General features: G+C 65.0%; 4 protein-coding genes across 4 annotated transcripts in view; 2 read left to right on the top strand and 2 right to left on the bottom strand.

Annotated features, from left to right (window-relative positions):
- Positions 1-167, bottom strand: part of MNEG_1075 (putative aarF domain-containing protein kinase) — a gene marked incomplete at both ends in the record, with an annotated part of 2,413 nt that extends 2,246 nt beyond the window's left edge. The window contains one exon of the mRNA XM_014050448.1: positions 36-167. Coding sequence (XP_013905902.1) covers positions 36-167 — 132 coding nt within the window. The remainder of the gene's footprint in view (positions 1-35) is intronic.
- A 291-nt stretch (positions 168-458) lies between these two features.
- Positions 459-4,813, bottom strand: MNEG_1074 (putative aarF domain-containing protein kinase; the record flags this gene model as incomplete). The annotated part of the gene is made up of 9 exons (XM_014050447.1): positions 459-614; positions 921-1,051; positions 1,306-1,410; positions 1,635-1,786; positions 2,020-2,150; positions 2,511-2,651; positions 2,938-3,039; positions 3,270-4,560; positions 4,800-4,813. The coding sequence occupies 9 exons, from the start codon at positions 4,811-4,813 to the stop codon at positions 459-461; spliced, it is 2,223 nt and encodes a 740-aa protein (XP_013905901.1).
- A 659-nt stretch (positions 4,814-5,472) lies between these two features.
- On the top strand, positions 5,473-7,574 carry MNEG_1073 (hypothetical protein; the record flags this gene model as incomplete). The annotated part of the gene is made up of 4 exons (XM_014050446.1): positions 5,473-6,387; positions 6,539-6,645; positions 6,789-7,181; positions 7,496-7,574. The coding sequence occupies 4 exons, from the start codon at positions 5,473-5,475 to the stop codon at positions 7,572-7,574; spliced, it is 1,494 nt and encodes a 497-aa protein (XP_013905900.1).
- Positions 7,575-8,752: 1,178 nt separating this feature from the next.
- Positions 8,753-11,644, top strand: part of MNEG_1072 (cystathionine gamma-synthase) — a gene marked incomplete at both ends in the record, with an annotated part of 10,434 nt that continues 7,542 nt past the window's right edge. The window contains 7 exons of the mRNA XM_014050445.1: positions 8,753-9,178; positions 9,282-9,392; positions 9,472-9,690; positions 9,878-10,011; positions 10,333-10,615; positions 10,823-11,036; positions 11,300-11,466. Coding sequence (XP_013905899.1) covers positions 8,753-9,178; positions 9,282-9,392; positions 9,472-9,690; positions 9,878-10,011; positions 10,333-10,615; positions 10,823-11,036; positions 11,300-11,466 — 1,554 coding nt within the window. The remainder of the gene's footprint in view (positions 9,179-9,281; positions 9,393-9,471; positions 9,691-9,877; positions 10,012-10,332; positions 10,616-10,822; positions 11,037-11,299; positions 11,467-11,644) is intronic.

Here is an 11,644-nt window from a genome sequence, read left to right as displayed (position 1 = left end):
GCCCTCAGCCGCTGCTGCCGCGGCCCCCGGGGCACCTGTACAATGGCGTAGTCTGGGTCGACCTTGAGGGCGATGCCCTCGATCACGCTGAAGGCCCGCAGGATGAGCGCGAAGAACGGGGGGATGGAGAAGGGGTAGTCGCGCCCCAGGCCCTCCAGCTCCCCCATCACACTTTTGTTTGGAAGGGGGCGCGTGTGGTAAGGGGTGTGAGGGATGCGGACGTGGATCGTCGCAGAGGGGATGGCCGAGGTCTGGAATGGGGCCGAAGGCAGTTGCAGCATGGGAAGGTTGGCAGGGCGGCTCCAACCCCAGGCAGCTCGCACGAAACCATGGCACCGAGCGGGCTGCATGGCCTCAAGTCGGCGAGCGGCGCGCGCGAAGGGGGGAAGGTGCGAAACCACCGAAGCTTCATCTCCAAAACCACTGGAGCTGGATCCCTGGACCCGGACCCCGGGCTCTCACGCGTCAATGTTGATCTTGGTGGCGCCGCCTCCCCCGCTGAGCTGGCTCAGGATGCGGCCCAGGGGCTCCACCAGCCCCAGGGTGGCGGGGTCCCCAGCCTCGGCGGGGATGAAGCCGAGCGTCTGGAGGTCGCGCGCCACGTTGGGCCAGTCCTGCGGTGTGTGTTGTTTGCGTGTGATTGTGCGTTTGTGTGATTGTGTGCTTGCGTAATTGCATGCTTGTGTGTGATGTGTGTGGCAACTGAGGGGTCGCGGTATGGTTCGGCTCGCGGGATTGAGAAGTCGATTGAACTCGTGCCACCAACGCCATTGGGCATGTTCACTACTCCGACCGTCTTTGCACCTGGCGGCACCCGTAGATGCTGATTGGGGAGCCCGCGCATCCATCGACCCCATCCACCTCCACACACGACATTTACCCCCCAACGCGCCCCAGGGTGGGCGATGCGTGCCGCCCACCTGTGTTGTGAGGTGTGCGATGTACTGCACCAGGGCCACCCTCTGCTCGGGCGTAACCTCCGTCACCAGCCCAAAGTCCAGCACGCAGATCTTGCCGTCGACGGTGCGGATGAGGTTGCCCGGGTGGGGGTCTGCAGAGGCAGAGATGGGCCAGGGCAAGCGTTCAATGCATCAGCGGGCGGTTGACGGAGCAAACAATGCGGGTTGTAAGCAACGCTGCGGCACTGCTGTTGCAAGTAACATACTTGATTTTCCCGTCCCTCAAGCGTTGACCTGTCGTTCTGACGGCACCAGCCCAGCAACATGCCTTTGTTTGCAAGAGAATGCAAACAATGACATTGCAACAACACTGCAGCCCGCGCCAGCCCGTGCCCGCACTGCCCACCCGCGTGGAGGAAGCCGGTGTCCAGCAGCTGGATGAGGTACGCGTTGAGCAGCGTGGTGCACAGCGTGCGCACGTCCCCCGCATCAGACTCTGACAGCTTCTCCCCTGCGCGCGGGCCAGCCGGCGCAGCGCGCGTTCAGAAGCAGACAGCGGCGCGTGCCGCTTCGCACGGCTTGGCACCAAGGCTGCTTGACGCGCAGGCATTGCGGACGCTCACCAACCAATCAGCACGGCTGTGGTGCAACAGGTTCCGAAAGCCCAGCCCTGCGGTAAGAAGCGACCAAATACAGGCCTGTCAGGGTCTGCTGAGTGGCGCGTGCGCCTCTCACCTTCGACCCACTCGGTGGTGAGCACCGTGCCGGTGCACAGCGCCGCGACCGGCTCCGCGATGGTGACACCGTCCACGCCCGCGGCCGCCATCTGCCCCCGCCAGGTCAGCGCATTCTGGGCCTCCCTCGCGTAGTCCATCTCGTGCAGGAAGCTGCGGGGTCGGGGTGGTGGTGGACCACGCTGATGGTGTAACCAAGGGTCTGTATGGAATACACTCCAAAAATGGGACCTCATACTGGCTGCCGCTGCCCGAATCAGGTGGCGCCTCAACCTCTGCCTCTTGATCGGCTTCAACATGAGAGTGACAGCTGGACGGAAAGAAAGTGCACTATGAAGCTTGGATGTCTCTCGCAGTCCCTCAGACATTCATTTATGCCCCCTCACCGCACGGCCCAGTTGTCAATGAGTGACGCCCAGTCCGTGTTGACGTCGGGCAGCTTCCCAATTTGCACCGCCACCTGGCGCATCAGGTACAGGTCGAGGGCCACCTGCTCCAGCACACCAGGGCGCTGCACCTGTAGAGAGTTGAGTGTGTGTGGATGTGTGTGGATGTGTTTGTGTGTGTGAGTGTGTGTTAACACAAGTGGAAGGGGTCTGTGAAAATTTTGTGTTTAGCGTGGAGGGTTGAGACTGATTTTGCGTGAATTCGCACGTGCATACAAGCGAGTGAGGTGGCCATGGGCGTGACGCTCTGGTGGGGTCAGTCTCTATGTGGGTCAAGGGAGCGTGGAGGGAAGACGCAGGGTGGATGGTGTCATGCAATGGCAGTTGTGGTTGCAAGCGTCCAGGGCCAGTGAGGGTGGGTGGCGTCAGCTGGTCATTGGGGCCCTCAGGGGCTCCGCCTTCACAAAGCTCGACAAAGCTCCATGTCGCACCTTGACGGCCACCTCGCCGCCGCCCAGCTGCGGCACCAGCGTGGCGCGGTACACCTGGCCCAGCGACGCCGCCGCCACGGGGCGCGGCGACAGGCGCGAGAAAACCTCCTCCACAGGGCGGCCAAACGCCTCCGCCATGGCCTGCGGGGCGACGAGAGGAGGGGGGACGAGGCGTGCCGGCTGTATCGGGCGCCTTGTGTAACTCGTGCCAGGGGTCAGGGGGATGACACAGGTGCGCGCCAGCTCACGAAAGACAGCCCCTGGCAGCTCAACCCCGGCCGGCAGCTCGGTTTGCAAATTGTCCTGGCAAACTTTGCCGATTGCGGCGTCGCCGGTCGCAAACACAACGCCGACACCCCCTGCTGCTTGCGCATAGCGTGCGTCCAGCGCCAGAAGATGCGCTTCTTTGCGCCGAGCGCGGCCTCACCGCCTTGGCCTCGTCGCAGGGGAAAGGCGGCACCCTGTCCTGCAGCAGCTGGATCTGCTCAAAATAGGCCGGCGACAGCAGGTCCACGCGCGTGGACAGCGCCTGGGGAAAGGAGTGAGGGAGGGACAGGCAGATCAAGGGGTGAAGAGGGTGCCTGAGGGCCAAGGGTGTGGGCGGGAAGCGCGCAAAAAGCAGGCCTTTTTACCGGACGCGGTCTTGTGGGCTGTGTTTGCTGCGGTGCGGCAGCGTTGCGATCCTTGCAGGCCTGTCGCGGGCGCGAGCGCGGACCCCCAGCGCTGCCAGCACGTGTGATGGGTCCCTGCCCGCCTTACCTGCGCAACCTTCACGTATGCCGGCCCCAGCCGCTCGATCGCGCCCCGCAGCTGCTCCGCCCGCGCGCGCTCGTTCGCGGCCACGCGCCCAGTCGCGAAGTCCCCCGCGACCGCCAGCCCCAGCGCCGCGACCTCGGATGCGAGCCGAGCGGCGCGCGCGGCGACGGCGACGGGGCGGCGGCGGAAGTAGGCGGCCATCGCCTCTGGATTGTAATCGTGAGTCAGCGGAGGGTCCCGAGGGTCGGACCTGCTACTGCTGCCGCTGCTGCCGCCGGGCGCAGGCGCCGTCGCCGACGCCTCGTAATCAGGGGGCGGGATGGACAAGGCGGTCGCGAGCAGCGCGCCCGCGGCCGCGAAGCAGAGGGTTGGGAAGTCGACGCCACCGAAACCTGTGTCAGGCAGCGCAGCCGCGGCGGCGCGCAGCTGGTCGGCAGCGGCCACGAGGGAGCCAGCCTGCGCCGCCGCTGCCGCCGCGACCACCGCGTGCTGCTGCACGGCGACCGCCGCGCCGGCTGTTAGCGCGGCGGCCGCGGCCGGCGGCAGCAGGGCGGCGGCCTGGTCGCCCGCCGTCCCCCACGCTGATGTCAGCGCTGCCGCCAGGTCAGCGGGGTCGACCCCTGTCACGAGGCCCCCGGTGGCGATCGCGTCCGCGCCCGTCGGCAGCTGCATCATGGGCGGCAGCGCGCCGCGCGCGCCGATGGTGGCGCCCAGCTGCGACAGCAGCGCCTCCGCCGCGCGCGTCCCGAAGTGCGGCTCGAGGCTGGAGAGCGCGCCGGCGCCCGACGAGCCGCCAATCGCGTCCGGCGCCGACGACAGGAGCTGCTGCAGCAGGGCGATGCGGACGGCGACCTCCTCCGGCAGGTGCTGAGCAGCTTCCACCGCGGATGCGGCAGTGCCGCGGACCGCGTCGAAGACCGCCGAGGTGTCCGGGAGCTTGTCGGGCAGCTGCACGCTAGGCAGCTGCACGCTCGGCAGCTGCACGCTAGGCAGCTTCAGGTCCGTCGCTGACGGCAGCTGCACGCCGCCCGCGTTGGGCAGCCGCTGTGCCAGGCCTGATGCGTCCAGCTTTGGGAGCCCATCCGCGAGACCTGACAGGTTCACCCCTGCAGGCAGCTGCGGCAGCTGCGGCAGGCTGGGCAGCTTCCCAGAGAGGGCTGGGACTTCTGGCAGGGCCCCAGGCAGGCTGGCCGCGCCGCTGAGCAGCTGGTCTGCGAGCTGCTGCGCCGCCTTTGATCCGAAATGGGGCTCCAGGCCGCTCCAAGTGGCAGGGTCTTGGATGCGGCCAGCCAAGCTGTTGTGTTCGCGTGCAGGTTAGATGATGGGCGAGCATGGTGTTCAGGCCGTTGAAAGCGACGTGGTTTGTATTTGGCTGCCTGGCCCATAACACGCCTGCAGCACCACAGCCGTGCGCAAGCAGCACCCTGGGCCACACGGTGCTGTACGTTGCAATGTTGCATTGGCCCGCAGCCGCCCCAACCTCCCGCCTCGATTTGTGCACCTGGCAGCCTGCTCCGGCAGCGAATGACACACGGAGTGTTTTCCATGGCGCGGCTGCGACCGTGGCTCGCTTCGCGCGGCGCGCCTGCAGTGCGGGGCGGGAGCACGCGCGGGCGCGTCGTGTGTGGTGGGCTTGGAGCGGCAGCGCGCGTCTCCGCCATTGAGCCTTCCAATGTGCACGGCCCGCGTGCCCCGGCGGTGACGCATGGATTAAACGCGTCGTTTTCTTGCCTGTGTAAAGGCAGCGGCCCTGAAAGCTGCATATTGGATGCGCGTGGTGCTGTCAGAGCGCGCGTGGATCGTGGCTCTGCACTTACTAAGTTGCCACAAGCGAATCAACAAAGTTCAACTTGATAGCCTTGACATAGTGATCACACAACCACGCGGTGTCACTCGTCCCATGGAATGGGTAAGCACTCGGACCATCCCATGGACACAAACGGGCTCAGCGACAGCGTAACAACAAAGTAACACATGATCATGGCCGGGAGAAGGGGTGGCGACTGCGAACAGGGACGTGTCGCCCTGTGCTCGCGACACCGGCTTGTTTGGGGGACGAGGCGTTCCTGCTGTGATTGCACTGTGTAGTCTTGTCATAATGTTCTTCGCAGTGCTTTGTGCTGTAGAGGCAAGCAGTCTGCACCATCGCGCCCCTGCCACGCGCTAACCATCGTGGGGACACCGGCAACTGTCGCGTTTTGGCGGCATGTCAACACCCTCAGCGGCCAAGCCCTCACGCCCGCCAAGTCGGGGGCCCTCAACGCCCCAGCGCGTGGAGGTACCCTGTTCTGTGCTGCACACAGCCACCAGCCGCACGCTCTGGCTCTGGCTGTTGCTGCTATCGGCTGGGTGCACCGTCGCGCTGTTGCCAGTGCTGCCACTTGCGAGCACTGCTGATGGCAGCGTGACTGCAGTCGATGGACAGCAATCCTCCAGTGGGCAGATTGGTTCAGGAGTTGGGAACGGCGCTAGCGGCCCCAGGATCAGCGGTGCAGGGACAACCATCAGCGGCAGCACCACGACAGCCACCACGACCAGCCGCCCCAGCAGCAGCAGCAGCAGCAGCAGCAGCAGCAGCAGCAGCAGCGATGACTATACCGACGAAGTCCAGCTTCAGCCGGTCTTCTCAGCGCGCGGGCGTATCACTCGCTCCAGCGCGCGGTACCCAACGGCACAGCGCCTAAATGCGGCCTTGGCGCCTGGGTATGGGGCCGCGGCGGCCGCGTCTGAGGCCGACGCAAGGACGCGCCTGGTGATGACGGCTCGAGACATCTCGCTGGCGGCGGCGGCGACGGCGGCGGCGATCCACGCAGCCGACGCTGACGCAAAACCGCCGCAGTCACGCAAAGGCGCGGCGGCGGCCACTGCATCGGCACGCGGGCCCAACGTGCAAGTGGTCGACCTGCAGCGCCCGCAACCGGGCCAGCCATACGCCCCGGCGGAAGACAGGAGCGGCGTCGGCGGCAAGGGCGGCGCGCCGGGGCCGGGCGCCCTGGTATCGGTGGTCGTGATGAACTGGGCCAAGCCAGATAGCGTCAAGCAGATCGTTGACGGCCTGGTGGCTGCCGCGCTGGTCGGGGAGGTGGTGTTGATGCACATGCGCCCAGACACGACGTTCGAGGTGGGTGCCTGGATGGGCTGGGGGCGATCAGCGGGGGGGGGGGGCGCATGGCACGGCATGCACCTTGGTGGCCTCGCTCCATCCCGCTCTCAAGCCCGCAGATCAAGCTCACTTGCTCCATCACTCCTCCTCCACGCCTGGTGGCCCGCAGTATGTCCATCCGCGTGTCACCCATCTCATCGATTACAACGCAGACCTGCGTTTCGGACTCACCAGCAGGCGCGACCCGGGCGGGCGTGGCGTCGCAGCTGATTATTGGTCGCTTTGGCGCATGCACACACATACACACATGCGCGCGTGTGTGTGCGCGCGCACACACGCACGCACATGCTTGCATGCAAGCACGCTGCACGCGCGCAGCTGCACGCCCGTGCCGGCCCCGCTCGCCTCGCTCCACGCAGGTTCCTCGGCTGCCTGCGTGCCCGCCACGAACTCGTCCTCCTGCAAGACGACGACATCCTGCTGTCAGGCGCCGCCATACAGGCCCTCGTCGCCGCCAAGCGCTCCGCGCCGGACGCGCCGCTGGTCGGCTTCTTCGGGCGCACCTGGCAGGCGGGGCGGCCGGGCTACGTCATGGCGGAGGTCCCGCCGGGCCGGCACCCGATAGCTCTCACCGTCGCCTTGCTGGCGACGCGGCGGCTGTGCCGCGCGTTCTTCGACTACTCGCCCCTCGCGGAGGCGTTTGCGAGGGGCCACAGCAGCCCGTTTTGGAACGGCGAGGACATTTTTCTCAGCCTGGTGGGCTGGAAGACCAGCGGGCAGATGCCCCTCATAATCTCAGCCCCCCAAAAAGGGTGAGAAGCTGTTCGCAGTATGTCAGGGTGCTGGGCTCGTGCGAGGGGAGGGAGGTGGGGTGCAGCCTTGCGTGGAGTGGAGACGTCTCCGCAATGGCCGCCGCGGGATCAGGCTGGTCCTGCAGCTTGCCCTTTTGCAACTATAACCCAATCATCGGGGTGGATCCTTGAACTCTGCTGACTTGCATGATTTTTTGGGCCTTACTCCTCCACCCACCTCCACGCTTTCAACGCACCAGCTACAAGATCCTTCACAGTCACGTGTCAGGGGAAGTGGGCATACACATTAGCAACCCCAACCACGCCGCGTTCAGGGACGCCTTCGTCAAGGTGTCTGTTTCCCTCCTCAAGCTGCCGCCCCAAAGCGGCGACGGCAGCGTGGCAGCAGTGTAGCTGGTACAGGTATCATACAGAGGCCGGCATGGCCGCCATGGCCACCAAGCGCTCTATCTATCTACTAGCGCAACGGATGACCTCAAACATTGTCGTGTGTCAAGCGCGCAGCGCCGCAGTTTTGTATCCATCTATCTGGCATAAGGGGACTTGTGCATGCTAATTCAAATGCCCCTTGTTCAGTTTCTGCACATATGATTACTTTGATCAGAATACCATTCCTGCCTATCTGGAGTTTTGGCTTTGACTCGTGCATTTTGATGGACAGAGGCGCACTGTGCGTGCGCACTCGTGCAGCAGGCAATCGCCCAAGCAGTCGGTGTATGGCTGGTTTGCGCTGTTTACCAAGTGCCGTTATGCTGATCTTGCTATGCACCGTCGAACCCAAGGCCCTCCGAATCTCATGTTTACCCCTGGCGGCCTGTATCACAACGCCCATTTGCACGTCGCCCCCTGGTGCGCGACTGGCTTACGACTGCAGCCCTGCATGATTGAATACGCAAATCCGTGCATGATGCTGTTCCTGCAAGCGCGAGTTTGAAGGTTGAGCCGCACACCGCGCTGCGACGTGTACCCTGGTCGTGAGGCCGCTGTGTGCATGAACCGGTCTCCCTCAACGGTTTTCTTCAAGCGGCGCAGCTGACACATCTGGTCAGGGATGTAACCTGGTCAGGCGTGTGGCCACTGCGATGGATTGATGCCGACGTTATCGGGCAGCCAAAGTCAGCCAGGCAATGCCAGGCGAGGCCGCCGCCTTGCTCTGTCTGGAAGCGCCACCTGTTGACCTTTTGACCAAGGGCAACTTAAGTGAGCCATTTGTAAGCTCAGCATGTCAGTAGTGGTTGCAGGTGGAGTTGCAAATATGGGCAGCCCGATGAAGCAGCCACGGCGGTCGTGAGAGGTGGCTGGGCCTAGGTTGACGTGACCAGCGCTCCCACGCAGTTGAGCAGTGCTGTGCGACGGGCGCACCCCGTCGGCGGCCGGCGGTGCCGAGTGGCAACTCCTGGATCGCCATGCTACTGAAGCCATACGTGAAATCTTTCATCGAAATATACTTCGAGACGTTAGCGAAGCACTCGAAGTCGCATTTGGCGACGCCGATCCCTATTTCTGCCAAGTTCGACGTGATAATCCACCCTGTACGACTCGATTGTTTACCTTTCATACAAAACGCCAACATGGCGTCCGACAAGCTCCGCAACTCTGCCGAGGAGAGGGCTGTCAAGAAGCAAAAGAAGAAAGCGCTGGAGGAGGCCGCTGCCACCGACGAGCTGATGAATGGTGACGCGTCCGCAAGCAAGAAGGAGAAGAAGGACAAGAAGAAGCGTAAGGCGGATGACAGCGTAACCGAGGTTGCGGCGGCCGCCGACGCCGCCCCCGACGCAGCCGCCGCGGATGCTGCGCCCGCCGCTAAAAAGGCCAAGAAGGAGAAGGATAGCAGCAAAGACAAGAAGAAGGACAAGAAGGCCGCGGCAGGCAGCGGCTCGGAGGGCGAGGACGCCGCGGCCGCGAGCGGCGCAGCTGCGCCCGCCGCCAAGGACCCAGCCGCTCTTGACAACTTCCCACAGCTCAGCGACAACATAAAGTCGCTGCTGCGCTCCAAGGTGGGGCTCCTGGCAGCCTTTAAGGGGGCGCGGCCGGGGCAGCATGCACGCCGGTGCGCAGTGCGTGCTGCGGGGTGGCGCGCCCGCTGTGCGACGCACACAGGCATCAGCCGCACAGGGGGCGGCGACAAAACCGGGCAGCATCAACGACGGCGGCCGCCGCGCCGCGCTCTACGCGCCAGCGGTGTACGCTGTGGCCGCGCCGCAGCCGCAAGTGCGGCCTGAACGCCGTTGCTTCACTGACCACGCCCACAACCACCCAATACTACCGCCGCCGCCGCCGCCGTCCACAGGGCATCGAGTCCCTCTTCCCAATCCAGACGGCCTGCCTGGACCACGCCCTCAACGGCTTCGACGTCGTCGGCCGCGCGCGCACCGGCTGCGGCAAGACGCTCGCGTTTGTGCTGCCGATTGTCCAGACGCTGCTCAAGGCCGGCGGCGGCGCGAAGCGGGCGTTTGGGCGCAAGCCCCTGGTGGTGGTGCTCGCCCCCACGCGCGAGCTGGCGAAGCAGGTGCGCGGCAGCTGCTGCCGTCGGGCGGCGAGCCCCAGGCCCATTCGCGTGTGCCTGGGCTCGTCGACGCGGCCGGCCGTCTAAGCCGGCGGGAACAATGCTTGTATTTGCGCCTGCCATTTGGGTTGTCCGCAACCCGCCGGCAATACCATCCTCAGCCCGCACCCTCGACAACCCTTGTGCACAGGTCCATGCCGACTTTGAGTATATCGGCCAGGCTGCGGGGCTGTCGACGCTCTGCCTGTATGGCGGCACGCAGTACGGCCCGCAGGAGTCGATGCTGCGCCGCGGCGTGGACGTCGTAGTGGGCACGCCTGGCAGGTGCGCAAGGGGCGGCCGGGGGTCACAGCAGGGAGCATGGTGGTTGGAAGAAACGAGCTTGGGAGGCGAAGGTGTTCAGTGCAGCAGTGGGACTTGGGGCTGGGGCGGAGGGTTGCGCGGCGGTGCAGGCCATCTGGCTCTGTGTGAGCGCTTGAAGCACCAAGGCTGGTGACTGATTCCCACAACGCATGCGCGCGCACGCCTCCATGCACACGCGTGCAAAAACTCAGCTACAAAGTGCCGCGATCCCGAATGTCCAGACACATGCACTCACACACCTGTACGCTCGCACACCCACCCTAATACACTTCAAAAACCTAGGGTGAAGGACCACATGGAGCGCGGCACCCTGGACCTCTCAAAGCTCTGCTTCCGCGTGCTCGACGAGTGCGATGAGATGCTCAACATGGGTTTTGTGGACGACGTGGAGAAGATCCTTAACGCAGGCCTGAGCAAGGAGGGCGCCGCGGCGGCAGAAGGCGCCGAGAAGCTGCAGACGATGCTGTTCAGCGCGACGATGCCGGCGTGGGTGAAGGACATCACGCGGCGGTTCCTGAGGAAGGGGCACAAGCTGGTGGACCTGGTGGGGGATTCCAAGATCAAGGTGGGCGCGGGGGCAAGGGAGGTGTTGTGATCGTTGACATTCCGAGTGACGGCGCTTGGCAGGCTGGCGGCGGCGGGCCGGCCGCTCGACGGGCCGCGGCTGGCGGGCGGCCTGCGCCCGGGAGGTTTGCAGTTGGTTTGGCGCACGCTTCGAGGTGCAGTTGCTTTTGGAGCTCGTTTCTGCTGCTGGCCGTTTGTGGCGCCGCAGCTCGGCAGTATCTGCTTCATCCTGGCAAACCCCGCCCCCTCGTGCCACTCCGCCACGCCCGCCCCCCAGGCCGCCACCACGGTGCGCCACCTCATGCTGCCGGCGCACTGGACGCAGCGCGCGGCGCTGGTGACTGACCTGGTGAAGTGCTGGGGCTGCGGCGGCCGCAGCATCGTCTTCACAGAGACCAAGAACGACGCCAACGAGCTCGCGGGTGCGGCACGGGGTTGTGCAATTCGTCAAACGCTGCACTTCCAGTTGCTGCTGCTGAGTGTGCATTCCTGCCTGTGCATGGGAGTTTGTTGCTTTCCAAAGGCAATGATCCACATATTTGTGGTTGGGCAGCTCTGCAAAATCAGGCCAGTGCTGCTCTGCCTGCCCCTCAGCAGCCCCTGCAGGCTGCGTGACCCACGTGAGCGCGTCTGCCAACCTCACCTGAACGCTTGGACACACCCGCGCCGCGCTCTGCCAATGCAGGCACCCTGTCGGAGATCATAGGGGCGCGCGCCCTGCACGGCGACATCGCGCAGGCGCAGCGCGAGGCGACGCTGGCCGGCTTCAGGAGCGGGAAGTTCAGCGTGCTGGTGGCCACTGACGTGGCGGCACGCGGCCTGGACATCAGCGGCGTGGAGCTCGTCATCCAGGTGGGGGGATTACATTGCCAGGATCTTGATAGTGATCAGGGATTGAGGTTCTGTGGATTTTCAGACAGTCTTGCAGCTGCCTGACAGTCTTGCGGCTGCCTGGGGATGGGGTGTTGGTTGAGAGGTGGGCGTTGGGGGTGCGGAGAGCGAGGGGGGGGGGGCTGTTTGTGACGGCAGG

The sequence above is a fragment of the Monoraphidium neglectum genome (genome assembly GCF_000611645.1).
Source record: "Monoraphidium neglectum strain SAG 48.87 unplaced genomic scaffold scaffold00101, whole genome shotgun sequence".
In the NCBI taxonomy this organism is placed as follows: Eukaryota; Viridiplantae; Chlorophyta; class Chlorophyceae; order Sphaeropleales; family Selenastraceae; genus Monoraphidium; species Monoraphidium neglectum.
This window is presented reverse-complemented; position numbering and strand designations above follow the sequence as displayed.